Source organism: Homarus americanus, unplaced genomic scaffold, assembly GCF_018991925.1.
Source record: "Homarus americanus isolate GMGI-L3 unplaced genomic scaffold, GMGI_Hamer_2.0 scaffold34345, whole genome shotgun sequence".
Classification (NCBI taxonomy): Eukaryota; Metazoa; Arthropoda; class Malacostraca; order Decapoda; family Nephropidae; genus Homarus; species Homarus americanus.
Window position 1 is genome coordinate 1,338,617 of NW_024736072.1, and position 26,809 is coordinate 1,365,425.

The 26,809-nt window shown below is 43.3% G+C and overlaps 1 protein-coding gene across 2 annotated transcripts in view; it reads left to right on the top strand.

The window, feature by feature from the left end:
* Positions 1–26,809, top strand: part of LOC121871909 — a 45,012-nt gene that overhangs the window by 8,463 nt on the left and 9,740 nt on the right. Inside the window, exons 1-2 of one of the 2 annotated variants that reach the window (XM_042374507.1) lie at positions 19,834–20,144; positions 25,893–26,011. In XM_042374507.1, the coding sequence (XP_042230441.1) occupies positions 20,091–20,144; positions 25,893–26,011 (173 nt within the window). In that variant the 5' untranslated portion in view covers positions 19,834–20,090. Of the gene's footprint in view, positions 1–19,833; positions 20,145–25,892; positions 26,012–26,809 lie in introns of those variants that run through there. The other variant, XM_042374506.1, reaches the window with a different exon arrangement.

Consider the following 26,809-nt stretch of genomic DNA (forward strand, 5'->3'; position numbering starts at 1 on the left):
CGGTGAGATTGTAGCTGTTACTCTCTGTATATTTGTCTTTCTTATTGTCTGTGTCTGTTTCTGCCTGTCTGTTTTTGTCTGTCTGTCTATCTTCCGGTCTCTGTCTGTCTGTGTCTGTCAATCTTTCGGTTTCTTGTGTCTGTTTCTGTCTGTCTGTTTGTCTTTCTTATTGTCTGTGTCTGTCTGTCTTCCTGTCTGTCTGTTTGTCTTTCTTGTCTGTCTGTCTTCTGTCTGTCTGTTTGTCTTTCTTATTGTCTGTTTCTGCCTGTCTTCCTGTCTCTGGTTTCTTATTGTCTGTCTGTCTTCCTGTCTGTCTGTTTGTCTTTCTTATTGTCTATGTCTGTCTTCCTGTCTGTCATTTGTCTTTCTTATTGTCTGTTTCTGTCTTCCTGTCTGTTTGTCTGTGTCTGTCTGTCTTTGTCTGTCTGTTTGTCTTTCTTATTGTCCTGTCTGTCTGTTTGTCTTTCTTATTGTCTCTTGTCTGTCTGTGTCCGTTTGTCTTTCTTATTGTCTGTCTGTCTGTCTGTCTTCTGTCTGTCTGTCTGTTTGTCTTTCTTATTATTGTCTGTATCTGTCTGTCTTCCTGTCTGTCTGTTGTCTGTTTGTCTTTCTTATTGTCTGTTTCTGTCTGTCTGTCTGTTTGTCTTTCTTATTGTCTGTGTCTGTCTGTCTTCCTGTCTGTCTGTTTGTCTTTCTGTCTGTCTTCCTGTCTGTCTGTTTGTCTTTCTTATTGTCTGTGTCTGTCTGTCTTCCTGTCTGTCTGTTTCTCTCTCTGTCTGTTTCTGTATATCTGTTTTTTCTGTCATATTTCACTGTCTGTGGGAAGGTAAGGGTGATCGCTTTAGACTTAGTGGGGTCCTGGGTGGCCCTTGTGGGGTCATGGTGGCCCTGGGTTGGCACTGGTGGCCCTGGGGTGATCGTGGTGGTCCTAAATTGGTCCTGGTACTCCTAAAGGGGTCCTGGTGGTCCTGGGGTGGTCTGGGAGGGTGGTGGTGGTGGTCCTAGGGAGGTGGTGGTGGTAGTCCTGGGAGGGAGGGTGGTGGTGGTGGTCCTGGGGAGGGTGGTGGTGGTGGTGGTCCTGGGGGTGGTGGTGGTGGTCCTGGGAGGGTGGAGGGTGGTGGTGGTGGTGGTCCTGGGGAGGTGGTGGTGGTGGGGTGGGAGGTGGTGGTGGTGGTCCTGGGGACCAGGAGGTGGTGGGTGAGTGGTGGTCCTGGGAGGTGGTGGGTGGTGGTAATCCTGGGGAGGTGGTGGGTGGTGGTGGTCTGGGAGATTGGTGGTGGTGGTGGTCCTGGGGAGGGGTGGTGGTGGTGGTGGTCCTGGGGGTGGTGGTGGGTCCTGGGAGGGTGGTGGTGGTGGGTCCTGGGGAGGGTGGTGGTGGTGGTAGTCCTGGGGAGGGTGGTGGTGGGGAGGGGAGGTGGTGGTGGTGGTGGTCCTGGGGAGGGTGGTGGTGGGTGGTGGTAGTCCTGGGGAGGGTGGTGGTGGTGTAGTCCTGGGGAGGTGGTGGTGGTGGTAGTCCTGGGGAGGTGGTGGTGGTAGTCCTGGGGAGGGTGGTGGTGGTGGTCCTGGGGAGGTGGTGGTGGTGAGGTAGGGTGGTGGTGTGGTCCTGGGGAGTGGTGGTGGTGGTGGTGAGGTCCTGGGAGGGTGGTGGTGAGGTGGTGGTCCTGGGTGGTGGTGGTGGTGGTCCTGGGGAGGGTGGTGGTCCTGGGGAGGGTGGTGGTGGTCCTGGGGAGGTGGTGGTGGTCTGGGGAAGGTGGTGGTGGTGGTCCTGGGGAGGGTGGTGGTGGTCCTGGGAGGGTGGTGGTGGTCCTGGGAGGTGGTGGTGGTCTGGGAGGGTGGTGGTGGTGGTCCTGGGGAGGTGGTGGTGGTGGTCCTGCCCAGGAAGGGTGGTGGTGGGGGAGGTGGTGGTGGTCCTGGGAGGGTGGTGGTGGTCCTGGGGAGGTGGTGGTGGTGGTCCTGGGAGGGTGGTGGTGGTGGTCCTGGTGGTGGTAGTCCTGGGAGGGTGGTGGTGGTCCTGGGAGGTGGTGGTGGTGGCCTGGGAGGGTGGTGGTGGTGGCCCATATTGGTTTGGATAAAATAAATCACTGACTTCAATTTGTTGATGACGTGTAATAGCTGTCTATATATTGCAATGATGTTATTTGTGTGTGTGTGTGTGTGTATGTGTGTGTATGTGTGTGTGTGTGTGTGTGTGTGTGTGTGTGTATGTGTGTGTGTGTGTGTGTGTGTGTGTGTGTGTGTGTTTGTGTGTGTGTGAGAGTAATGTATATATAGTGTACATGTATGTTTGTGTGTATGTGTATATGCTTTTATATAGCATCATAACTACACACACACACACACACGCTCACCACCAGATAACTAGACACCCTCATGCGCGTGGGTTTTACACGTCCACTACCTACACTTCCACTCCACCCGTCCAGCGCCGCCCAGTCATCCGGAACTGTCAATTATTTGTGTAAGCCGGGTCTTGTACCAGTGAGGGCTGCAGAAGACACAGAGCTATTGTAGGTGTATTGTAGGTGGATTTGGTGAGTAGTGGGTGTAGGTGGGTGTGAGGGTGTATATAGTGGGTGTAGGTCGGTGTGGGGGTGTCGGTAATAGTGTTTAGTTCGGTGTAGGGATGTGAGAGGCGGGTGTAGGTGGTGGCTGTAAGTCGGTGTGGAGGTGTGGAGTGGTGCAGGTGGGTGTTTGTGGTGGGTGTAGGTGGGTGTATCGCCCACCACCGCTGTCTGCAGATACGTGACGTCACAATTGAGGGGGATATGACAGTAGCGACTCAGAGAACAGCTGCTGCAGCGGCTGTGATCACCCTGCAGCTGCTGTCTGCTGCTGTGACTGCTGCTGTAGCTGTTACTGCTGTCTGCTGTTGTTGCTGCTGCTGCTGTCTGCTGCTATGACTGCTGTTGTCGTTTCTGTGGTTGTTATCTCCTGCGACTGTTGTCTGCTGTTTTACTGCTGCTATTGTCTGCTGTTATCTATTACTGCTTTGTTTGCTGCTACTGCCCATGCTGTTATCTGCTGCTGCTGTTGTTTGCTGGCTGTTTTGTTTTTACTGGTTTGTTTATAATGGAGGGGTTGCATTATTATTATTATTATTATTATTATTATTACTGTTTTAACCCTTAGGCGCCCATTAGCTGAATAAAACAATGAGCGTTAGCCAGAATAGAATACCTAAGGGATATTTTAGCCTTCAGTCTAAAAAAGTTACTGTTATTGTTATTATTATTACTATTATTATTATTATTACTATTATTATTATTATTATTATTATAACTATTATTATTATTACTATTATTACTATTATTATTATTATTATTATTATTATTATTATTATTATTATTATTATTATTTCTATTATTATTATTATTATTATTATTATTAGTATTATTATTATTATTATTACTATTATTATTATTATTATTATTATTATTATTATTATTATTATTATTATTATTATTATTGTTGTTGTTATTATTATTACTATTATTATTATTATTATTATTATTACTATTATTATTATTATTACTATTATTATTATTACTATTATTATTATTATTATTATTATTATTATTATTATTATTACTATTATTATTATTACTATTATTATTATTATTATTATTATTATTATTATTATTATTATTATTATTATTGTTGTTATTATTATTGGTGTCTTAGTTCAGAGTTTTAGCAAAGCTGAGGATTTGACCAGCTATAATGACAACCTTAGTTTTCTCTTCTCCCTCACTCTTCTTTCTCTCCCTCACTCCGTTTTCTCCCTCACTCTCCTTCACTTTTCCTTCGCTCCCTCATTCCTCCTCAATCTTTCTCACTCTTCTTCCTCTCCCTCTCCCTTACTCTCCCTCTCACATTTTTCTCTCCCACCCTCTCTCTCCCCCTCTCTTCTTTTTCCTTTCTCCCTCCTCTCCTATATTAAGTTTTACTCTCTCCCCTTCCGTCTCTCTCCTGTTTCTTTTGATTTATTCAGCATTTCTCTCTTATCCTTTCTCTCCTCTGGTCTTCTTGTATCTCATCTCTCCTTTCCTTTCTTTCTTTTTACCTGCTCTTTCTTTCTATCTGTCTCTTATGTCTCTCTCGTATTTTATTTTCTTATCACACATAAATGAGAGATCTAAAGGAATGGAGAGAGAAAATAAGGATATATAATCAAAGGAAGAGAGAGAAAGAGAGGAAGACAGAGAGAGAGAGAGAGAGAGAGAGATTTAAAGAATTAGAGTGGAGCATCAAGTTGTCTGCTCTGCGGATCCCTGGAAATGAACGCTGGAGCCACGAAAATCTCCTTTATATAACCCAGGTGGGAGACGCCTGCCAGTTGCCACCTCGTATTTACCGATTGTTGCACTGAAATCTTTAGATCATTGGCGATTTTACGTGTACAGGGACAGATACAAACTCAGGTACAGGTATCTCGTCCCCTAATCTCAAAACACCCTCCTGTAGTGTATGCTTGTGTGTGTGTGTGTGTGTGTTCAAATGTCTGTAGGGTTGCCTTCGTATTCAAATGTCAGTTTGGAGGCTTAACTGAATATATATCATGTTTCTGTGTGTGTGTGTGTGTGTGTGTGTATGTGTGTGTGTGTGTGTGTATTTAGCCAGCTTAGAGAACGTCTCTTATCCGCTGAGAGAATTTTTCTACCCTCACCCACTCGTTTGGTGCTGCCAGGTGTACAATTATTTCACGCACCAAACAAGTTGAGCAGTGCTAATTAAGTCCAGTATGTAAATTATAGTATATTTTTACTAATTTCTGTTACGTTAATAAAAGTTTGTTAATAATAATAATAATAATAATAATAATAATAATAATAACAACAATAGTAATAATAGTATTAATATTAATTGAAGTTTTGTTATTAAAATAAAACATTACATTGAACATCAGCTTAAATAATTATCCGTGCTGCCGTAGGTGCCTGGCAGCTCCACTGTACCATGTGACATCGCCGCTGCCAGAGCCACAATTAACAGGACAAGAGAGTATATATGACCATTTTTTTTCTCGTAACCAGAGCAGCAGGAAGTCTGGCAGGGGTGCATTAACAGATCCTGACCATAAACACTTACGTTTTACCTGGCAGCACACCGCTAGGATTGGCTAACTCGGGAAAAATATCGTACATCTGTGTTAACTGTGGAAAAATTGTCGTTCAGTATTACCAGCCTGGAAAACAGTGTCATAGAATGTTCCTAGTCCAAAAATAAAAATCGTGCTTTATTCACTCCCAGAAAAAAATAAACATTGATTGCTGTTGCCAACCAAAAAAGAAATAAAAGATAAAAAGTAACCTACAATATTTTTTACTAGTGAGCAATATCGTATATCGTTACCTACCTGGGGAAAAGTGTTGTACTCTACATTATTTCTAAACCTGGGATAAGTTTCTTTTATTATTTCCAACCCAGGTAAAAGTATATTGTTCATAACCCAGGAAAAACTAATGTACCCAGATAAAATATACATGTACGAGTATACATATATTGTCTACATACATGTTGAATTATTGTCAATTTATATGATGATTTTACTGTATAAATAAATATCTATGACTACCGTTGCTAAAATCCTGGAAAAACTATCATAAAAATTTTAAAATCCGGATATAAATATCATGCGCTGTTCAGAACCTGGAAAACGTTTCGTACAGTACAGTGTTGCCAATTCGATAACAGGAATCGCACATTTTGTAAGACCAGGAACAATCTTCATGCAGCCTCTTATGCCCGGAAGAAAGTGTATTACGGTCGCCTGATCTTGGGAAACCGTATCGTTGCCTGCATTACTACCAACCTGAATAGAAAGTGTCGTACGGTATATGCTGGGAAAAGAACCTTACATCTCATATTTGGAAAAAGTATCGTACACCATACAGTGCATCAGAGAGAGTATAGTACATGATATACCAGGGGAAGTATTGTGCACTGTTGCTCGTCCTGAGAAAGTATCATACACCTTTTCTTACCTTGGAAAAATATATACCAGGGAAAAAGTATCGTACGTCGTCTCCATCCGGGGATAAAAGCATCATACATCGTTCCAGTCCAAGAAATACAACTGTATTTTGTGGCAGCGGACCCAGGGTGGTGGCGGTGCCTGGGGTACAAAGTTTAGTGTTCTATACGTAACGTTGGGCGTCTGGCAGAGCTCCTTAAGCACCTCCTACTTCCTTGTTGACATTATGGCGCACCCTTTATGGTGTTGTGAGCATGGTAATGTAGGTGGTGTTGGAGCTCAGGTGAAGGTGAGGATGTTGTATACAGGTGAGGGCGCTGCTTACAGGTGAGGCAGGCCAGGATGTAAGTAAGTAGATGTGTAAGGACGTGTGTATGCAAGTGCGATGTATTTGTATGTTGTTTTAATGCTTTAGAAATTAATTTATACAGGTAAAATAAAAGTTACAGGTAAAAATACACACCTTTAGAAACTAGGAAACTTACAGCTACAAGTACAGGTACAGACGAAGTATAGATAAACGTGCACATACAACAGGGTGATTCACTCGCTTGTAGCTCCGGATTTCCGCTAATATAACCGTTATTTAGCATCCGTTATCCATATAAGAGAATGTTCCCTGTAACATGTCCTCTTGAATGGCCTCAGTCTCCCGGCGAATGTTTGCCTTCGGGTCATCAACAGTGTGAGGCTTATTATGGAGAACCTTCCCCTTCAGTAGGCTGCCGGCGAGTGAGGCACAACCACTAGAAGAGGTACAGACAAGCACAGGTACAGCTACAGGTACAGAGATTTCAAAGGAGTTACAGGTACACAAACTTAGTGTCAAATGTACTTTATTGTGTTACATCCTCTTGTACATATAAGTCCAGACACATACTAACATATTATTTTGCACATATTGTACCGTACTTGTGTATTTGTTACTATATACTGAAGAGCGTGGAGGTGTAGACACAGTTACCATGGCAACCGAAAGAGGATTACATTATGGGGGCATTATGATGAAAAGTCAGAGAGAGTGAGGGGAGTGGAAGGGAGGGGAGAGAGAATGGGAGGGAAAGCCGTGGGGGAGAACGGTAGGGGAGAGATTGAAAGGGGAATTGTAGGGGGGGTGAGTGAGAGGGGAAGCAGTGGAGAGAGAGAGACAGAGAATCATCCGGAATCCACACAGACTCTCGACCTAATATAACAAACTATAGGGTAGAAAGTTCGTGATTGGTCGACGTATACCGGAAACCCCTCTCATAGGTTGAACGTTCTCATAATATTTCAGGCTCGTTGTGTCAGAATTTATAGGTCAGTTTTAAGTTGTTTTCGACACTTTATCATTATTAAATAATGTAAAAGTTCAGAGTTGAGAAGCATAGACAGTGATGTGGGGGAGGGGGGAGGGGGGTGGTAATGGTGGTAGAGATGGTGGTAGTAGTAGTGGTGGTGGTGGTAGTAGGGGGTATAAAGTTTGCTATTTTAGTAGGGGTTAAGTGTCACAGCTTACCGAATAGCGCTCTCTCTGGGGGACACGCGTACTGTGTGTCGGATACCCAGACTAACTTAACCTAATCTAACCTAACCTTCTCTACGTTAAGCTAAGTAAACACAAACGTAGTCTTAGTAACCCAACTCTACTTAACGTTACTTAGGTGAACACGAACCTAAAACAGCCCAGCTTAACCCAGTTCTACATATGCCCAAGACTAAGCTGTCCTTATCCAAGCTGACGTTACAGGGTCTTAACATTACTGGAAGCTTGAGATGGTACAATTTTGACCGGTGGAAAATTGGCTGATGGGATTATGTCCATGGGAATATTGCCCAGTGAAATTTGTCCGCCACAACAGCACGTCTTACGGCACAGCGACAAATGGTGAAGTATCAAGGTTAATTAAGTCAGTCATTACCATAGTGGAGTAGAGGTCTTATGAACACACGAGGCTTCTCTCTTGAATAAATATAAAAATGGAAATTACTCAAATTAGGAACCCTTTTTATTTTTAAGGGAGTGAGGCTGAAGGGGCTGAGGATGGAGGTGTGGGTGGGGGCTGCTTCATGGGTTATTCATCTGTGACGTCACAACCGCATCTTGTATTTACGTCGCCGGCGGCCATGTTGAAAAATACGAAGATGTTTCCGAGTTGTGTTGTTTATGACCGATTATTTTAAAGCAGCAGCTGTCTGTTATCTCTTTGTTGTTAATGATGTTATTATTTTTAAGGTAATATATTATTGTTATTAATGGTATTTTGAAGTAAGTTGAGGTGATGTATAGAAGGAAAGTTACTATATTGAAGATCTTGGTCAACGTTGGCATCACTAGTTCACTGACGTAGTTTTTTAATGTCAACAAACTTGGTAACTGAACACTGGTAGGGACGTGCTGCTGTTTGTATTAGGCCTAGTAATACACTAACACACACACACACACACACTGCCAACATATCACTCACTAACATGATATATGATTTCTACTACCTTGTACAAATATCCGGAAAATAACCTAACCTAACCTAATCCCCGGTCCCAGGTAGCGTGAGGATTATTTTTTTTAATCAGGTGAATTAAGCTGGGGAGCTAATATTCAGGTGATTAAAAACATTTAAAATGCTTTAATCCTCAGGTTAATTAAGCGTTGTGTAAAACATGCGACAAAGGATGTTCATAGTCTCATTATTATCTGAACAATATTGAACGTGAACAGTACTAGATGTGAATAATACTAGATGTGAACTGTACTAGATGTGAACAATACTAGATGTGAACTGTACTAGATGTGAACAATACTGAGCATGAATAGTACTAAAATCTTGAACAAATACACTAAAATTGAACTGCTAGATGTGAACAATATTGAACGTGAACAGTACTAGATGTGAATAATACTAGATGTGAACTGTACTAGATGTGAACAATACTAGATGTGAACTGTACTAGATGTGAACAATACTGAGCATGAATAGTACTAGATGTGAACAATACTAGATGTGAACAATACAAGAAATGAACAATACTAGACAAACAATGAGTTGATAGACAAGGATCTGTTCAATAATTTTGTTATCAAGAAGTTTACTTACGTTGTTGTGAAGAGAATCATAACTGTTATTAGGTCAACATTGCCTTGAAATTATGCTCAAACGAGATTAAGTTGTGTTATGTTATATCTATCTATCTATCTATCTATCTATCTATCTATCTACCCTCACCAACCAACAAGTATTTCTTAAAAAGTAAAATAAAATAATTTAGTTTTTCATTACCATCACAAAAGCAAAAAAAAAAAAAATGATAAAAAAATAGTTTTCATCTAGAATATTCTTTATGTAATTGTCTTTGTATAATATTACAGTATAATCATATTTACTGCCTGGTTCAGTGTGGGAGTTGATAAGCTTTCATATTTATTAACAAATTAAAAGTCGGTATTCACAGAGAGTCCCGGTGTTAATTTTGTCTCTTAACTGGTGCTAAGTAAACGTATCTAGTTAATGTTAATTTGAATGTAGTGGTGTTAAGTAGACATGTCTCGTTAAGTAGAGTCCAGTGTTGAATTCTGTCTCTTAGCACAATTCAACAAGTGAACGTATCTCGTTAAAGTAGAGTCTTTGTGTTAATTCTGTCTCTTAACTGGTGCTAAGTAGACATATCTAGTAAAGGTAAAGTATCATTGTAATTTACGCGCCAATTTGGATATTTAACTAAAGTGAGCAAATTCGCTTTACTCTAATGTCTTCGTTTATGAGGTAGAATTGAATGTCTGTTTATTTGTGTATCTCGATCCTGATGTATGTGAGGAGTGTTGGGAAAGAGAGATAGATTGATAGATGATTAGATAAATAGATAGATAGATAGATAGATCTTCTTCATCTATTGGACGTTGTAATGGTTTGTACTTCGCCTTACTAGGATGTATAAAGGGTGCACAACACACTAGCCCTATGCGGTGCTTAGGACAAATCAGAATACAAACACACACACACACAGACACACACAGACACACACACACAGACACACGGCTGGTACTGGCCGCTCAACTCGCCCGCCCCAGCTGGTAAGAGTAATAAAACATCAGTGATTACTTTGATGGATTACACGTAAGGTCAATCTCGTGTCTCGTGGGAGAGTGAGTCTGGTGGTAGGGTCAGATTTTTCATGTTATAGATCCACCACCATCATAAAGCCAGGTGGTGGTGGTGGTAGTGGAGGGGGTGGTAGTGGTGATAGTAGTGGTAATAATGGTGGTAGTGGTAATAGTAGCAGCTGGTGACGTCCATGAGTATCTGCAGTGAGGGGAGGAAGGGTGAGGGGAGAGGGAGAGGGGAAAAGGGTCAGGTGGTGTGGATGGGTAGAGTCACAGGAAATAGAGGAGAAGAGTGAGAAGTGAGGTGGAGGGGAGAGAAGTGAGGAGGTGGGGAGAGGGAGAGTGAGAGGGGTGGGGAGAGGGAGAGTGAGAGGGGTGGAAAGTGAGGGAGATAAAGTGAGAGAGTTGGACAGTAAAGTAGGTGAGAGTTGTGGAAAGTGAGAGAGAGAAAGGGGTGTGGACAGTAAAGAAGAGAGAGTAAGATTGATATAAAGTGAGGGGTGGTATAGAGAGAACAGAGGGATAGAGGAGAGAAGGGAGGAAGGAGATAGAATAAGGAAAAAGCTGATAAGAAAGAGAAGAACGGGGTGGGAAGAAAAAGCTCAAAAAAGAATGGAATTACTCGGTTAAGAAGGAAGAGAGAATGGAAAGGGGGATAAGCCTGGCAGAGGAAAGGAAAGAATGGGATAGAAACAGAGGATAAACAAGGAGAGAGATAGAATAGGGAATAATGGTGTAAATCAGAGAAGCTGGACGAAAAATGATTAAAAGACTTGGATAGAGAGGAATAGAGGATGAAGAAATAGGGAACAGGGATAGTAACGGAAGAACATGTGGAGCTGGAACAGGGGATGGGATGGAAAGGGCGAGAGGAAAGGCTATTGGGGGAGGGGGAGAGAGAGAGAGAGAGAGGGAGGGATGCAGGGGTTCTACGTCTGGCAACGGGTAGGGCTTGGATCATGGGATTGTACATCAATAATTTACGTACCACTAGAACCACCCTCTTACTGGCTTAAATATTGGTCGTATGGCGGTCTCTCTCTCTCTCTCTCTTATTCTCTACTTTATTGCGTTCAAATATGTATTCCTGTCTCTGATTATATCTCGCTCTCTTAATATACAATACGTCCATTATCTTCGTAGGTTCTAGTAAATTATACAGTATATACCTGTCTATGAAAATAAAAGGACGTGTCTGTCTGAGCACGGAGCCTCGTGTGTCTGTCTGTTCCAGCCATAACTCCAAAACGGAAGCAGTTAGACCTAAAACTTTAACTACATTACAATGGTCCCAAGGTTGTGCACCAATTGACCACAGACCACGGGTGGTCCGGCCAAGAACCAAACATCTTCCCCGGCTGAGATATCACCACGGCGATTGTGGGAGGTGGTTACCCGTGTCAGAAGGGGACACTATCACAGTCAAGGTTATACAGTATATACCAGCCTAACTTGAGCGAAGCATGGCAATATATATGGCTACTTTTGTGCATGTCTATGTTCGTGTATATCAGAATACCTGCATATGTGTATGACTTCAAGTAAGATATGTATGTATGTATGTATGTAAACAATGAAATCCCACTGTAGAAGATAAAACAAGAGTATTGTATATTTCGACCGAACCTACGGTCCTCCTCAGCGGTGACTTTAGTAATTTACCAGCACAACAAGAAGTAATTGACAGTCATATTGAAACTTTGCTCACTTATAGGTCTAAACCTTAGAACAAAGTTATACAAGTTTGGTTAATATTACTACAGTTTGGTCAAGATTCTTCAGATTTGCCCCACGAGGGGACTAGTTTATTGGGAATCCCCTTGCATTCTGCGCACGGCGAAGCACAAAAGCGTTTGCAGCGCCCACCAGGGAAGCATGCGGAGTTTATGTTTGCCTTTTTGACCCATGTAATTTAGAGGGTAAGTACCTGAAGGGCCATTGATTATGTCAGCAAGTTTCATCTGGTGACGGGAGGAGAGTGTGGAGGATTTCCGATAGGTTATGGCTGAAGTAGTGTTATTATTATTATTATTATTATTATTATTATTATTATTATTATTATTATTATTATTATTATTATTATTATTATTATTAAGGTATATGACCCAACAAAGACAAAAGACTAACACTGAAGGTAAATTGTTTTGGCGGGCAGAAATGTTTCTCAATGGCCACAATGAAGGAGCTTATACGTACACTCCCTCCACTTAACACCAGACATTAAAAACACATTATTGTATTAAGAGTACCTCGAGTATCTTACTATTGGGGGGCGGGGGGGTAGTGATGATGCTGGTGGTGTTGATGGTGGTAGTGGTGATGATGGTGGTGGTGGTGGTGATGATGGTAGTAGTGGTGATGGCGGTGATGGTGGTGGTGGTGGTAGTGGTGTTGGTAGTGATGATGGTAGGTTGATAGTCTTATATTGCTTAGTCTGTCAGTAAATCTGTCTGCATCTGTCTGTCTGTTTAACATTCGCCTTTCTGCTATCCGCTGGTCATGTAATTTGGACAAAGTTAAGGTTAATTTGTCTCATTGATTGAACTTAACTTCAGCGCTTGACTTGACTTGAGGCGCTCAGGTCACGACCCCCTTCGGAGTGACGTGCCACTGCCTTACGAAAATTGGACACACCTGAAACAACGGGGTAGCGTCACACTACGCCACTATGACGCTGTAACCGGTGACGACAACCGCCACTACAAAGAGTATCAATCCCTGACACGATCTCAACAGATTATATACATGAGACTGCGCCTAGGGTACAGGTACCTGTGGGAGTACATTGGCAACCCTGAGCCTGGCCGCACTGTTTGTAAACTTTGTGGCCAACTCGACTCTCACACCTTCTCTCACTACATCCTCACTTGCCCTATGACCTCCTCCTTCAGGTCCCCAGCCGTTACCAACACCTCTTCCCTCACCTGACCAGATATCCCTCCTCCTAGTGACAGGCCTGGCACTTGACATTATTAGGGACCTGCCACGCTTTGCTATAAACAGATGAAATGTACCGGGAATTTCCCCTCCCACACACTCATCATTCTGTCACTTTATGTAACTTGCTGACAAAACCTATGACCCTTCAGGCTTCCACGCCCTTAATGCATGAGTCATAAAGGCAAGCATGAACTTAGCATGCTTCTCAGTTGGGCGTTGTAAACGCTTCTGCGCTTCACCTTGCACAGGATGTAAGGGGGTGCCCAATAAACTAGCCCCCTGGGGGGCAATCTAAAAATCTGCCTTACGTTACGACCATCACATCTACACCTGACGTCAACTTAACATCAAGATGACATCACCATAACACCAACATACATAGCTGGCGTCACATAAATAGATGACGTCACCGTAACACCAAGATAACGTCGCCAAAGCAATAACACGTGACGTCACAACCACTGTGACATCAGCCTAGTGTTACAGAGGCACAGTAGGTGGTGATGGCTGCCGACCTCAATGACGTGTTACTCGATCTCCTTCAAACCTGTTCCACCTGTCTGTGTGACTACTGTAGCTGAGTCACCCCCGACCAGCGGTGACTCACTGTACTAGTTGTGACACACACACGCACGCACACTTACTCATTCACTCACACACACACACACACACACACACACACACACACACATACACACACTTAGGGTCGAATGTGAAATAGTATTACCTAACTTCACCTGACATGACCCCTGGCCCCGTGTGAAATCTGGTCGTACTCAGGGCCGGCAGAGGTGTCCTCGGTTGAGCTAACTCGATGTGACACACCTGTGGGGAGACAATTAACCTGACCAGGTGTGTGTGTGTGTGTCAAGTGATTGGTCTTGACTAGTGTTAACAAAGTTTTCTACCCCCTATTTCTCCTTTAACTCTAGCTACGAGAACTCATCTATGTAGCTCCCAAAAATTAACCCTGTGCACTTTTGAAAATCTATTTTTGTGTTGTAACTTAAGTGATCCAGCTAGGTTCGTCCCTACCTCTTCATTTAAGGCAAAAAATAACATTCGATCCTTTGAGAATCCATTTTCGTGTCGTAATTTAAGTGAACCAGTTAGCGTCATCTTTAGTGAAGGGGAAAAACTAACTGAGGAACTTTTGAGAATTTATCCTTGTGTGGAAGCTTAAGTGAGTCAGTCAAATACGTTCTTACATCTTCACTGAGGAGAGAATTTTTTAACGTAGGAGCATCTAAGACTGAGGCTTTGGTGGTCCTGGGCGTTGGTGTCCAAAAATGGTTTTGTGTTGAAACTTACATTTTATCATTCCCTTGTTTGTGTCGTGTGCCTCCGCCCTCCTCCCTCACCTGCCTCTCACCTTCCTACCTCTCCCACACTGTTTACCTCACATTACGCCTCTCTTCCTCCCCCTCACTCCCATCTTTCTTCCCTCATTCCCTTTTTAACTCTACATCTGCCCCCCCCCCCTTCCCTCTTCTAACTCCTACACCATACACCTCCATCCCTTCCCCCTCCCTTCCCCTTTCCCTTCTTCCCTCCTTCCCTCCCTCCCTCCTCATCTAATTTCCACACCCTGCTCCCTCTTACCCTCTCCCTCCTTCACCCTACCTTCTCACTCCCTCCTCTGCCTCCTTCACCCTCACCCACTCACTGTCTTCTCCTTCTTTCCCTGGGCCCCAACATCCTTCGCTTCCTCCCTCTCTCCCTCACCTCCAGCCGACCTTCCTCCTACGCTCTCTTTCCTTCTCCCTCCCTCGCCTTCTCCACCCCTCCCTTCACCATCATTAACCAGCGCTCCCTTCTTCCTACACCCTTATCCTTCTCTTCTCTCCCACACACCCTTCCTCAATCTCTCATTTTCCTTCCCTCACCCTCGACCTCCCTGCAACACTCCCTGCCACACACACACACACTCCGTGCTACACACTCTCCCTGCAACACACTCGCCCCACAACACACTCTCTGCAACACACTCTCCCTGCAACACACTCTCCCTGCAACACACTCTCTGTAACATACTCTCCCTGCAACACACTCGCCCCACAACACACTCTCCCTGCAACACACTCGGTCTGTAACACACTCTCCCTGCAACACACTCGCCCCACAACACACTCTCTGCAACACACTCTCCCTGCAACACACTCGGTCTGTAACACACTCTCCCTGTAACACACTCTCCCTGCAACACACTCTCCCTGCCCACCTCGCCACAAAGGATAGGTTGTTGTGCTCAGCTGCCCCGGGAAATATTATCCCTTGTTCCCCAAGAAAAGAAAAACAGAATAAAACAGAAGGAAAAAAAACATAAAGGCCTCGTGGACGTTGTCGTGATTTGTTAAAACAGGAAAAAAACACCAGAAAGGTTTACTTCTCTTGTATCACAGAAGAAAAAACATCAAAAAGTTTGTTGAAAAATTAAAAAAGAGTTTTTTGGAAAATACAAGAGTGATCAAGAATCTGTCATAGATGTGTTAGTGCGGGGTTTGTCCTACGCCAGGCAGTGTGTGTAGTGAGACGTATAGTATATGGAAAAATAAAGTCCTATTTTTTCCTCACAACTGTAGATTTGCAATGTCGGTCAGTCCGTCTGTTAGGAAAGGCGGGTAGTGAGCTAATTGACGCAGCCAAAAACACAGGAAATAGCAAAAAAAAAAAAAATTACATTCTGGCGATGACGTCACACGGTAGAGTCCAGACGGAAATAAAAGTTATTATGACATTTGTTGAATAATTATTCTGTGGTCGTTAAATAAAAAAAAATAGAATGTTTTCCTTCCTTTCCCACAGGAATTACTGATAAAGGAACAAAGGTTAATATGGTCGGCTGGGAGTACTTAGCCTTAGCGAGATATTAACATTATTCAGTGATAACTCCACAGTCGAGACTAACACCACATCCCGAGTTCCCTTGTACGGTGGTTATGGCCTCGTTCTTCAAAATTATAATTATAATGTTTATCCTCCCTCCCCCACAAGAATTCAGAACAATAAACATCGTTAATATAATATCAAGCCAGCTGGGTGCAGGTTGTTTACATTCTGGCGGTGACGTCAGACTCGCAACACAAACAACAACAGATGATGGTCTTTGTTGACGAAATATTATCCTCTGTTCGCCGAGAAAAACTAAGTAAAATAATGAAAAGGTTATAAAAAAAATAAGCTTTTTTTTTGCCTTTTCTGCCCCGCGCGTCACTAAACAGATTACAAAACACAATTCGTCCATAGTGATTTGTTTACACTCAGCTGGTGACGTCACACACGCTACATGAACATCAACACATGACGTCATCTGGGAGTCAGTCAGTCAGTGCATGGGGGACACCGCCCGGCTATACATTCACACACACACACCCGCTTTTATGTCATCCCTCACTAAAATTAAACTTCAACATTTAAAACCGAGATCCTACAGACGTTACAAACAGTAGATACATAATTTTGATTTGAGATTCCAACGAGTTACAAACATACTTTAAGGAGAGTGATGGCTAGTGTCGGAGAATAGAGGTTTGGTGGTGGGAGGCGGCCTCGCCTCATTCATTCCGTCTCACAGAACACAATCCCGAGTCTCTGTGATTCGTACAACAGTCACCCCTCGTAGCCATGAACCAGAGACCACTACCGCACCCCACCGCCTACATCTACATTCTCTCTACAGTTTTGAAGCCGTTATAACCAATATATAGTATATAATAATTATGGTGAGCCAATTAGAGGGCTTCTCATATCGCCAGGTAGACTGAACTTAACTGTACGAAACTTTGAGACTGGACGACCGGCGGTCCCTCGCAGCTTGTCTGACCGGTTCATTGGCTGGCGGTGGTGGTGGTCGTGGCCACAAATGATTTCCACTGCAGGCAGTAGGCGAGCGAAGGATCGTCTGGTGCAGGTGAATGAGCGGGGCCATGCGGGGATTTCTTTCATGGATATTGCGGATGGGATTTTCTTCTGTGGTATTATGTCCAGTGATATTAAGTCCAGTGGTATTATGCCCAGCAGTATTATGCCCAGTGGTATTATGCCCAGTGGTATTATGACCAGTGGTATTATGCCCAGTGGTATTATGCCCAGTGGTATTATGCCCAGTGGTATTATGCCCAGTAGTATTATGCCCAGTAGTATTATGCCCAGTGGTATTATGCCCAGTAGTATTATGCCCAGTGGTATTATGTCCAGTAATATTATGCCCAGTGGTATTATGCCCAGTGGTATTATGTCCAGTAGTATTATGCCCAGTGGTATTATGCCCAGTGGTATTACCCAGTGCCCAGTAGTTATGCCCCCAGTAGTATGCCCAGTCCAGTATTATGCCCCATTATGCCCAGTAGTATTATGCCCAGTGGTATTATGTCCAGAAATATTATGCCCAGTAGTATTATGTCCAGTAATATTATGCCCAGTGGTATTATGTATTAGAAATATTATGCCCAGTAGTATTATGCCCAGTGGTATTATGTCCAGTAATATTATGCCCAGTAGTATTATGCCCAGTGGTATTATGTCCAGAAATATTATGCCCAGTGGTATTATGTCCAGTGGTATTATGTCCAGTAATATTATGCCCAGTGGTATTATGTCCAGTTACCATCTCTTCTACCACAACGCCGCGTGGTAAGAACCTTCTTATATCGCTGAAAAAAAAATTTAAACACCACAACGATAATTTTTAGACTGTACGAGAATCTGTAATATAGTAAACAAACACGAAGTAATGAAGAAACTGATAATTAATAAGAAGATTAATAGATTTGATTTGTTGCTATTATTTAACACTTGTGGAAATAGCCTTTTAATAGCACCCTCCGGATATCCTTGGTTGAATCGCCTCACTGTTTAATATTGCTTGTATACTTACAGTGTCTACGTACAAGTTGAACTAGTGTACTCTTGTGTGACGATTCTGCTTCGATATACTTGCAGATATCTGTTTATCTATCTCTGTCTATCAAGCTATCTATCTATTTATCTGTATGGCCATTTTACTGAGTCTATCTGCCTGTCTGTCTGTCGTCTCTATATTCATTCTACATAGCTGTATCACTTCCGACTAACTGGTCAGTGTTGTCCGAGAGTCAGTGTTGTATAGGAGTCAGTGTTGTACAGTCTCACCCAAAAGTTCGTTAACTCTCCCAGCCAGCTATTGTTGCACTGCCTGCTTCAGATGTTTGAAACTGTCTCAGTACCAACCAGAACATGAAATCGATACGAATGAATCTAAAGGTTCGAAGTAACAGACTCAAGCTCATTATATCTGAAGCATCCAGTGCAGCAATAGCTGGCTGGGGGAGTTAACGAACTTTTGGGTGAGACTGTACCCAAGCGGAGAACTGAACCCGAGACGCGGTTGTGAGAGGTAAGCACACTGTTGCCGTGATCAGAAACAGCATTAACGACGTATAGTCTGACCCCCCCATACCCACTCTTTAGGATTCCATTGAATATACAGTCCATTACATAATAAGAGTATTAGGATCGCCTTAAGATTAGCCACCCTAGCTTACGTCACCTTAAGATTAATTACCTTAACCTAACCTAACCTGGTAGTATTAAATGAAATAAACTGGGGGCTAATCTTCTCCCGGACACTTAGGCGTGTGAGTAGGGCGGCCAGCGTTACCTACGTCTGGTCCTGTTAAAAAAGCTACAGGGTTTATACGTGATACATATAGTTACCATGACAAGCCCTACAGCTGCTGTGTTCTTAAGGTTAATAGCTGGTCACAAGGTCGAGGTCATAATTGTGAAATGCTAAGAACCCAACGTGAGGTGATGTTTCGCTCGAGTACAAGTCCAGAAATAATATTGTGAGGGCCAATTTTTCGGAGTGAGAATTGTAAACTCTTGGAATAATCGGCGCGAGTGTGAACTCTTTCAAGACCAGACATGACCAACACTGGAGCAGGTGCAGATACATTCAGGAGCCAGTACATGCCCAGTATTTGCCAACAGTGTGTAACAGAGACGTGACCGACCGCCCAAGCGGCTACCGAGCCATCAGTGGCGATGAGGATAAAAGTAAAAGTTGTAGTAGTAGTAGTTGCTGTCATTGCAGAAAGTAGTTGTAATAGTAGTAGTAGTAGTAGTAGTAGTAGTAGTAGCAGTTGTTATATTATTATTAGCAGTAGTAGTGATAGCGACGTGGTAGTATATAGTAATAGTAGTAGTAGCGTGGTACTCAGTATTGTACTCTGGTACCCCACAAGTGTACTTATGTACTACATTGCACTTCTTGTCAACTGATACATTTAGTGCACACTTTTTGTAATAAAACTTTATAACTTTCACTGCATGATTTCATGAATGTAAAACTGTATGAGTGTCGAAATATCGTTTCAAAATTGTAGCATGTATAAGTAGCTATATTACTGCATCCCATGTAGCTATAAATGTATGTGTGTATGATTGTATAAACACCTGAATAACCCTGTATGGCTGTATGACTGACACACTGTATAACAACAGACTCAACATACGGGACTACCTAAGGTAAGATCTGACAGCATATCGACCGGGGAAATTTGTTTTTAATTCCCCCTCTTACGACACAACCCCAGCGTCTAGTGGTGAGGTAAAAGTCGCGAGAGACATTATGGAAGGTTACCTGGTGACTTATATACGAGGAGTTAGTTGTAGTTTGTGAGGAAATGTTAAATATCCAACACAGACTCCAGGCGCCAGTGTGGCAGTCTCAAGCTAAGGTAGGATGGAAGGAGGCGGTCCTATGTGAACTTACCCCCCCTTCTCCTCACTCTTCCTCCCCCCTCCCTCCTCTCTTCCTCCTCCTCCTCCTCCTCCTCCCTCAACACCAGGCACCAGCTCAGTCACCCTCTGTACCTCATAGTGTAGACCTGGATAGTGTGGTTGAGCCCTTACCAAACTGACTGTGATAACTTCGCCTCCGACCGATCACATAGTGTGGTTGTGAGTTGTATGTGACTTTGTAAGTTCCCCGGCGGGTGTTGTTGTGGGTTATGTGAGTTGTGAGTCGTCTGGGCCCTCACCTGCCCTCCTGGCTCGCCTCACAGTCTCATACACGCGCCGCCACGCTTCCTGACAGAAAGGAGTTTTAAAAGGAAAATGAACGGAACTTGTTTCGAAACACCTGGACTGATGGATTCACCTCCGATAAAGGTTGGTGTGTGTGTGTGTGGTGAGAGAGAGAGAGAGAGAGAGAGAGAGATAGCTTTTATTGCTGTACGTGTGTGTAAAGTGTGTGTTGTTGTAGTGTGGTGGCAGTGTTATTATGGTGTGTGTGTGTGTGTGTGTGTGTGTGTGTGTGTGTGTGTGTGTGTGTGTGTGCCGTCCCGTGTGGTAAAGGAAAAGTTAGAATACAGTTGAAAACAAAGCCCACCCATTGCCTGATGCCCTGGTGCGCGTGGAGTTAAATTATAGGTGTTTTTGTCTCAATTAACCTGTTCTCTTGGCCCTAGTGAAACTTATACCCGGTTATGTGAATCCGATAACGAGACACATAATGTTCAGTAACAATGTTGTCTTCTGGAGGGATTTTGTCCAGTGGTATTTTGTCCAATGGTAATTTTGTCCAATGGAAATTTTGTCTAGAGGTGTTTTGTTTGGATGGGATTTTGTCCAATAGTAATTTTGTTTATTAGTATTTTATCTGGTAGGATTTTGTCCGGAGGAGCCTGTGTTTAAGATAGTATGATAGACCCCCACACGTTGTTGGTGATGGTGGAATAGTACTGGTGTTGGTGGTGATGGAATAGTACTGGTGTTGGTGGTGATGCCAGTAGTAAAGGTGCCACACACACACACACACACACACACACACACACACACACACACACACACCTTTACCCTTTCCAAACACCATCTTATGTAATCTAATTGTTCTCTCTCTCTCTCTCTCTCTCTCTCTCTCTCTCTCTCTCTCTCTCTCCACATAAATTACCACCCACGCTCTCTCAATCCCTCCCCAAAGAGTACCACCCAACGCCTCACACGCCCTCCACTTTCCCCCAACCCCACACGCCCACCCTTTCCTCCGCCTACCCCACACGCCCCCCCACGCCAACCACCAGCCAGCAGAAACACGACCTGAACTTACTCTGCTAACTAATTTATTTTGACCGTGTTTGGAACTTGAGCTGACCTGCTGGTGCACTGGGAGTAAAAGGTGAGACACTGAGAGAGACCAACATACTCACACATCACCTGAAGATTAGCCCCCCTTCTGCTTATTTCACTCTAACATTACCTGGGGGGGGGAGGGTTAGGTTAGGGTGTTTGTTTAATCATCAGGTGAAATAATTTGGTGGGGTACCTAACCTAACCTAACCTAACCTAACCTAGAGTATGAATGACTGGATCAATTTTTATATGAATGAATCTCCTGACGTTGGAATGAATCATCTGTACACTTAAATGAATCACATGGAGTATTAACGAATGAACCAGTTATCAATAAGTGAATGAAACAGGATGCCTATGAATGAACTAGGTAGGCTAATACATGAATGAATCACCTAAACTATGAATGAAGCAGGTTTACTATGAATGAATCAGCTGGTTTATCAATGAATGAATCAGTTGTGAATGGTAAACACACTACACCTGAGACACACCTGGACAGCTGATCCATTAAGGTAGGTGTACGCAGGTAAGGTCCAGCCCGCGTCAACACAACCACTCGCACCTTTATTTATTTAACAGGTAAAAAAAACACTAACCTGCACCTGACACCTGTAAGTGGAGGGGGGTGAAGGGGGAAGCAGCTGGTTGATTGTGGTAGTGGTGGTGGTGGTGGTAGATGTTACAGGTTATTATTGAAGTTATTGATGATGGTGATTATAGATGTTGTTACTGTGATTGATGTTGTTATTGTTGTTGTAGTGGAAGATCGTCGTGTTGTTGTTGTTGTTAGTGGTGGTTGTGGGTGTTGTTATTTTCATTGATGTTGGTAGTTGTTATGGTGAGTGTCTTTGTTGTTTGTAGTTGTGGTTGTGGTTGTAGATAACAATGAAATGGTGGTGGTGGAAAAGGGGATGTAGATGATAATGGTGGTGGTGATGGGAAAGATAGTGGTAGTGGTGGTGGTGAAAATAGTGGTAGAGGTGGAAATGGTGGTGGTGATGGAAAAGATAGTGATACAGGTGGTGGTGAAAATAGTGGTAGAGGTGGAAATGGTTGTGGTGATGGAAAAGATAGTGATAGTGGTGGTGGTGAAAATAGTGGTAGAGGTGGAAATGATTGTGGTGATGGAAAAGATAGTGATGCAGGTGGTGGTGAAAATAGTGGTAGAGGTGGAAATGGTTGTGGTGATGGAAAAGATAGTGATAGTGGTGGTGGTGAAAATAGTGGTAGAGGTGGAAATGATGATGGGGGCAGAACGTCCGTATATGGTTGGGGGGCTGACGTCACGGCTGGTTACATCACGTCTTTTGTTGTGGTTGTGGCAGCAGTGGTGGTGGTAGTAGTGGTAGTAATGGTGATAGATGCGATAGTTATGAAGATAATAGTGGTACAAGGAATAGTAGTGGAGTGAGATGCCTTCTAGTACACCAATAATAGTTTACCTGTAGTGGTGTTAGTAGTAATAGTGGTAGTTGTGGTAGTTATGTCAATAGTAGTATAACAACTATTCATGGAGGTAAAAAGGTGTCCTGCAGTAGTAGTGGTAGTAGTGGTAGAAGTGATAGTAGTGGTAGGAGAGGTAATTATGGTCGGAGTAATAGTGAGGTACTCAGCAGTAGTGGTAGTACAGGTAGTTGTGGTAATAACAGGCATAGGTATAGTGAGGCGCCCTGCAGTACTCCCCTTATATAGCATGTGTTACGTCACTAATGTTTACGTGGAGTGACTGGCTTATAGTGAGTGGTTGGCCTTCAGTCTCTCAGCTCAGTGACTGTCTGGTGGCTTATGAGTAATGACTGTTGATGCTGGTCATTTAGTCTTCTTCTCTTCTCTTCTCTTCTACTTCTTTTTCTTTTTCTCTTCTTCCTATTCTCTTCTCTTCTCTTCTCTTCTTCTTCTTCTTGTGTGTTTTGTTTTGTATTTTTACTTCATCTTTTATTTTTCTCAATGTTATTCTTCATTCTCTTTAATCTTCTTATCTGTCTTCACACTTTGTTTCTTCTTTTGGGTCTTTTCTATTAGACACCTCTCTCTCTCTCTCTCTCTCTCTCTCTCTCTCTCAGCGACTGTTTCACCACTTCCTTCTTCCCTGTTGGCAGCCTCCACACACACACCACCCTGATCACCTCCAGCACTAGTGACACGGTAGGAGGAGGGAGAAGAGATGGAGGAAAAAACAATAAGAAGAAGAAGACGAAAATATAACGAGTAATGAGAGTAAAGAATAGGAAGAACAATAACAGGAAGAAGAAGAAGAAGAAGAAGAAGAAGAAGAAAGAAGAAGAAGAAGAAGAAATATAAGGAGTAATAATAATAATAATAATAGTTGCACGAAGAGGAAGAAAAAGAAGAAGGTATAATGGGTAATTTGAGTAAAGAAGAGGAAGAATAATAACAGCAACAACAAGAGAAGAGAAGAAGAAGAAGAAGAAGAAGATCATCATCAGTGTTTGCGTCTCCTCGTTATTGTTGTTTTTGTAGATGTTTTTTTACACCGTCCAGGATGTGCCACCTGATGCTCTTAATGACTCCTCCCAGGTGTGGTGGCCAGGTGAGGTGTGTGTGGCCGCCCAGGTGAGGTGTGTGGATGTGGCCAGGTTAGGGGGGGGGGACGTCACAGTTAGATGGAATGAGACAAATTAGCTTTGTTGGTGTACGTGAGCAGACCCACTGTTACCTCCCCTCCCTCCCTCCTTCCTTCCCTCCCTCCCTCCCTTCCTTCCTACCTACGTCCCCCTCCTTCTCTTCTCTCCCCTCCCCTCCGTCCTCCCCCCTACCATTCCTTCCTATTCCTCCCTCTTTTTCCCTCATTCACTTATCCCCTCTCCCCTTACGTTCTGGGCTCTCTCCCTTCCCTTTACCTCTCCCCTCTTGCTTCTCCTCTCTTCCATCACCTCCCCTCCCCTCACTCTGCGTGTGTGTGTGTGGAGAGATTCACCAGTTTATAAACATTGATAGCCTAGGCAAGCGATGCATATTATTTTACTGTGCATGTATGTATGTATGTGCAGTATGTATGTATGTATAGTGAACACATCAGAGAGAGAGAGAGAGAGGCTGCACTTGGGTTACAGTTCGTTAAGTGTCAACATCACGAGAGGTTAAAAGGTAAACATTGTGTTATGACCGCTGTTGCTGTATCCAAACTCTGCTAACTTGTCACCACGAAATATCAACAACTACAGGGAGCTGATGTCAATGAAACTTTTAACCATCAAAGTTCAAGAAATTAGGACGAAGTTATTAAAATTTAGGGTTAGAATCGCTTAAACTTTTTGTGTTTGAATGTATGTTATGTTTTTACCGATGAGACAGATGCAGTCAGGCCAGAATATCTATATAAAAGAGTTTATATCGTATTACATATGTCTTTTCCATGTTTATTATCGATGTGATCTACCTGTGTGTGTGTATATTATAGGTGTGACTTACCTGTGTGTGTATATTATAGGTGTGACTTACCTGTGTGTGTATATTATAGGTGTGACTTTCCTGTGTGTGTATATTACAGGTGTGACTTACCTGTATGTGTATATTACAGGTGTGACTTACCTCTGTGTTTATATTACCGGTGTGACTTACCTGTGTGTTTATTATCGATGTGATCTACCTGTGTGTGTGTATATTATAGGTGTGACTTACCTGTGTGTGTATATTATAGGTGTGACTTACCTGTGTGTGTATATTATAGGTGTGACTTTCCTGTGTGTGTATATTACAGGTGTGACTTACCTGTATGTGTATATTACAGGTGTGACTTACCTCTGTGTTTATATTACCGGTGTAACTTACCTGTGCGTGTATATTGCAGGTGTGACTTACCTGTGTGTGTATATTATAGGTGTGACTTACCTCTGTGTGTATATTACAGGTGTGACTTACCTGTGTGTGTATATTACAGGTGTGACTTACCTGTCGTGACTTACCTGTGTGTATAGGTGTACTTAGGTGTGACTTACCTGTGTGTATATATTACTTACCTGTGTGTGTATATTATAGGCGTGACTTACCTGTGTGTGTATATTACAGGTGTGACTTACCAATATGTGTGTATATTATAGGTGTGACTTACCTGTGTGGTGTATATTACAGGTGTGACTTACCTGTGTGTGTTATATTAGGTGACTTACCTGTGTGTGTATATTATAGGTGTGACTTACCTGTGTGTGTATATTACACCTGTGTGTAACTTACCTGTATGTGTGTATATTACAGGTGTGACTTACCTCTGTGTATTATATATTACCGGTGTGACTTACCTGTGTGTATACTTAGGTGTGACTTACCTGTGTGTGTATATTATAGGTGTGACTTACCTGTCTCTGTATATTATAGGTGTGACTTACCTGTGTGTGTATATTACAGGTGTGACTTACCTGTGTGTGTATATTACAGGTGTGACTTACCTGTGTGTGTATATTACAGGTGTGACTTACCTGTGTGTGTATATTACAGGTGTGACTTACCTGTCTCTGTATATTATAAGTGTGACTTACCTGTGTGTGTATATTACAGGTGTGACTTACCTCTGTGTTTATATTATCGGTGTGACTTACCTGTGTGTGTATATTGCAGGTGTGACTTACCTGTGTGCGTATATTACAGGTGTGACGTACTTGTGTGTGTATATTACAGGTGTGACTTACCTGTGTGTGTATATTACAGGTGTGACTTACCTGTGTGTGTATATTATAGGTGTGACTTACCTCTGTGTGTATATTACAGGTGTGACTTACCTGTCTCTGTATATTATAGGTGTGACTTACCTGTGTGTATATATTACAGGTGTGGTTGTACCCGGAGGAGGGTTGGGCACGCGCCTCCTGCAACAGTCACTGGTTGATTAAGACGCCATGGTGGTCCCGGCGACACTGTTACATCCTTGAGGTGGAGGGAACCAAGAGGTGAGTGGTGGAGGGAACCCAGGGGTGAGTGGTGGAGGGAACCCAGAGGTGAGTGGTGGAGGGAACCCAGAGGTGAGTGGTGGAGGGAACCAAGAGGTGAGTGGTGGAGAGGTGAGTGGTGGAGGGAACCCAGAGGTGAGTGGTGGAGGGAACCCAGAGGTGAGGTGGAGGGGAGGTGATGGAGGGAGAGTGAAGGGGAGAGAGAGAGAGGCAACACAACAAGGCAGGCAGCTGGGTCCTCGACTATTCACACTACGCCGTGGGTGGCCATGTGGAGCACTGCCAGGAAGAGGGGAAGGAAGGAGGGGGAGGGCACTAACAGGGAAGAGGGGGAGGAGTATTGGCAGGAAGAGGGGGGAGAAGGAAGGAGGGAGAAGCACTGGCAGAACGAGAGGAAGGAAGGAGGGAGAGAGAGAGGAGCACTGACAGAACGAGGGAGAGGAAGATGAAAGAAGCATTGGCAGGAAGAGGGGAGAGAAGGAGGGAGGTAAGAAGGATTGCTTGATGGAGGGAAGGAAGTAGAAAGGCCGGAGGAAACAAATAGAGAAAGAGAATAAGAAGTAATGGATGAAGGAAAGGGAGAGAGGGAGATATGAATAGCTAACAGGGAAACAAAGGGAGGAATGGTAGGAGAGAAAATATAAAGAGAACAGAGGGAGAGAGGAGGGGTATGGAGGGAGAAAAGAGGGAGGGGGGAGGAAAGAGGGAGGGAGGAAAGAATGGAGAGAAAGAAAAGGTTGGGAAGAAAGTACTGCCTGGTTCACATACATCAGGCGGTGGTCTCTCTCTCTCTCTCTC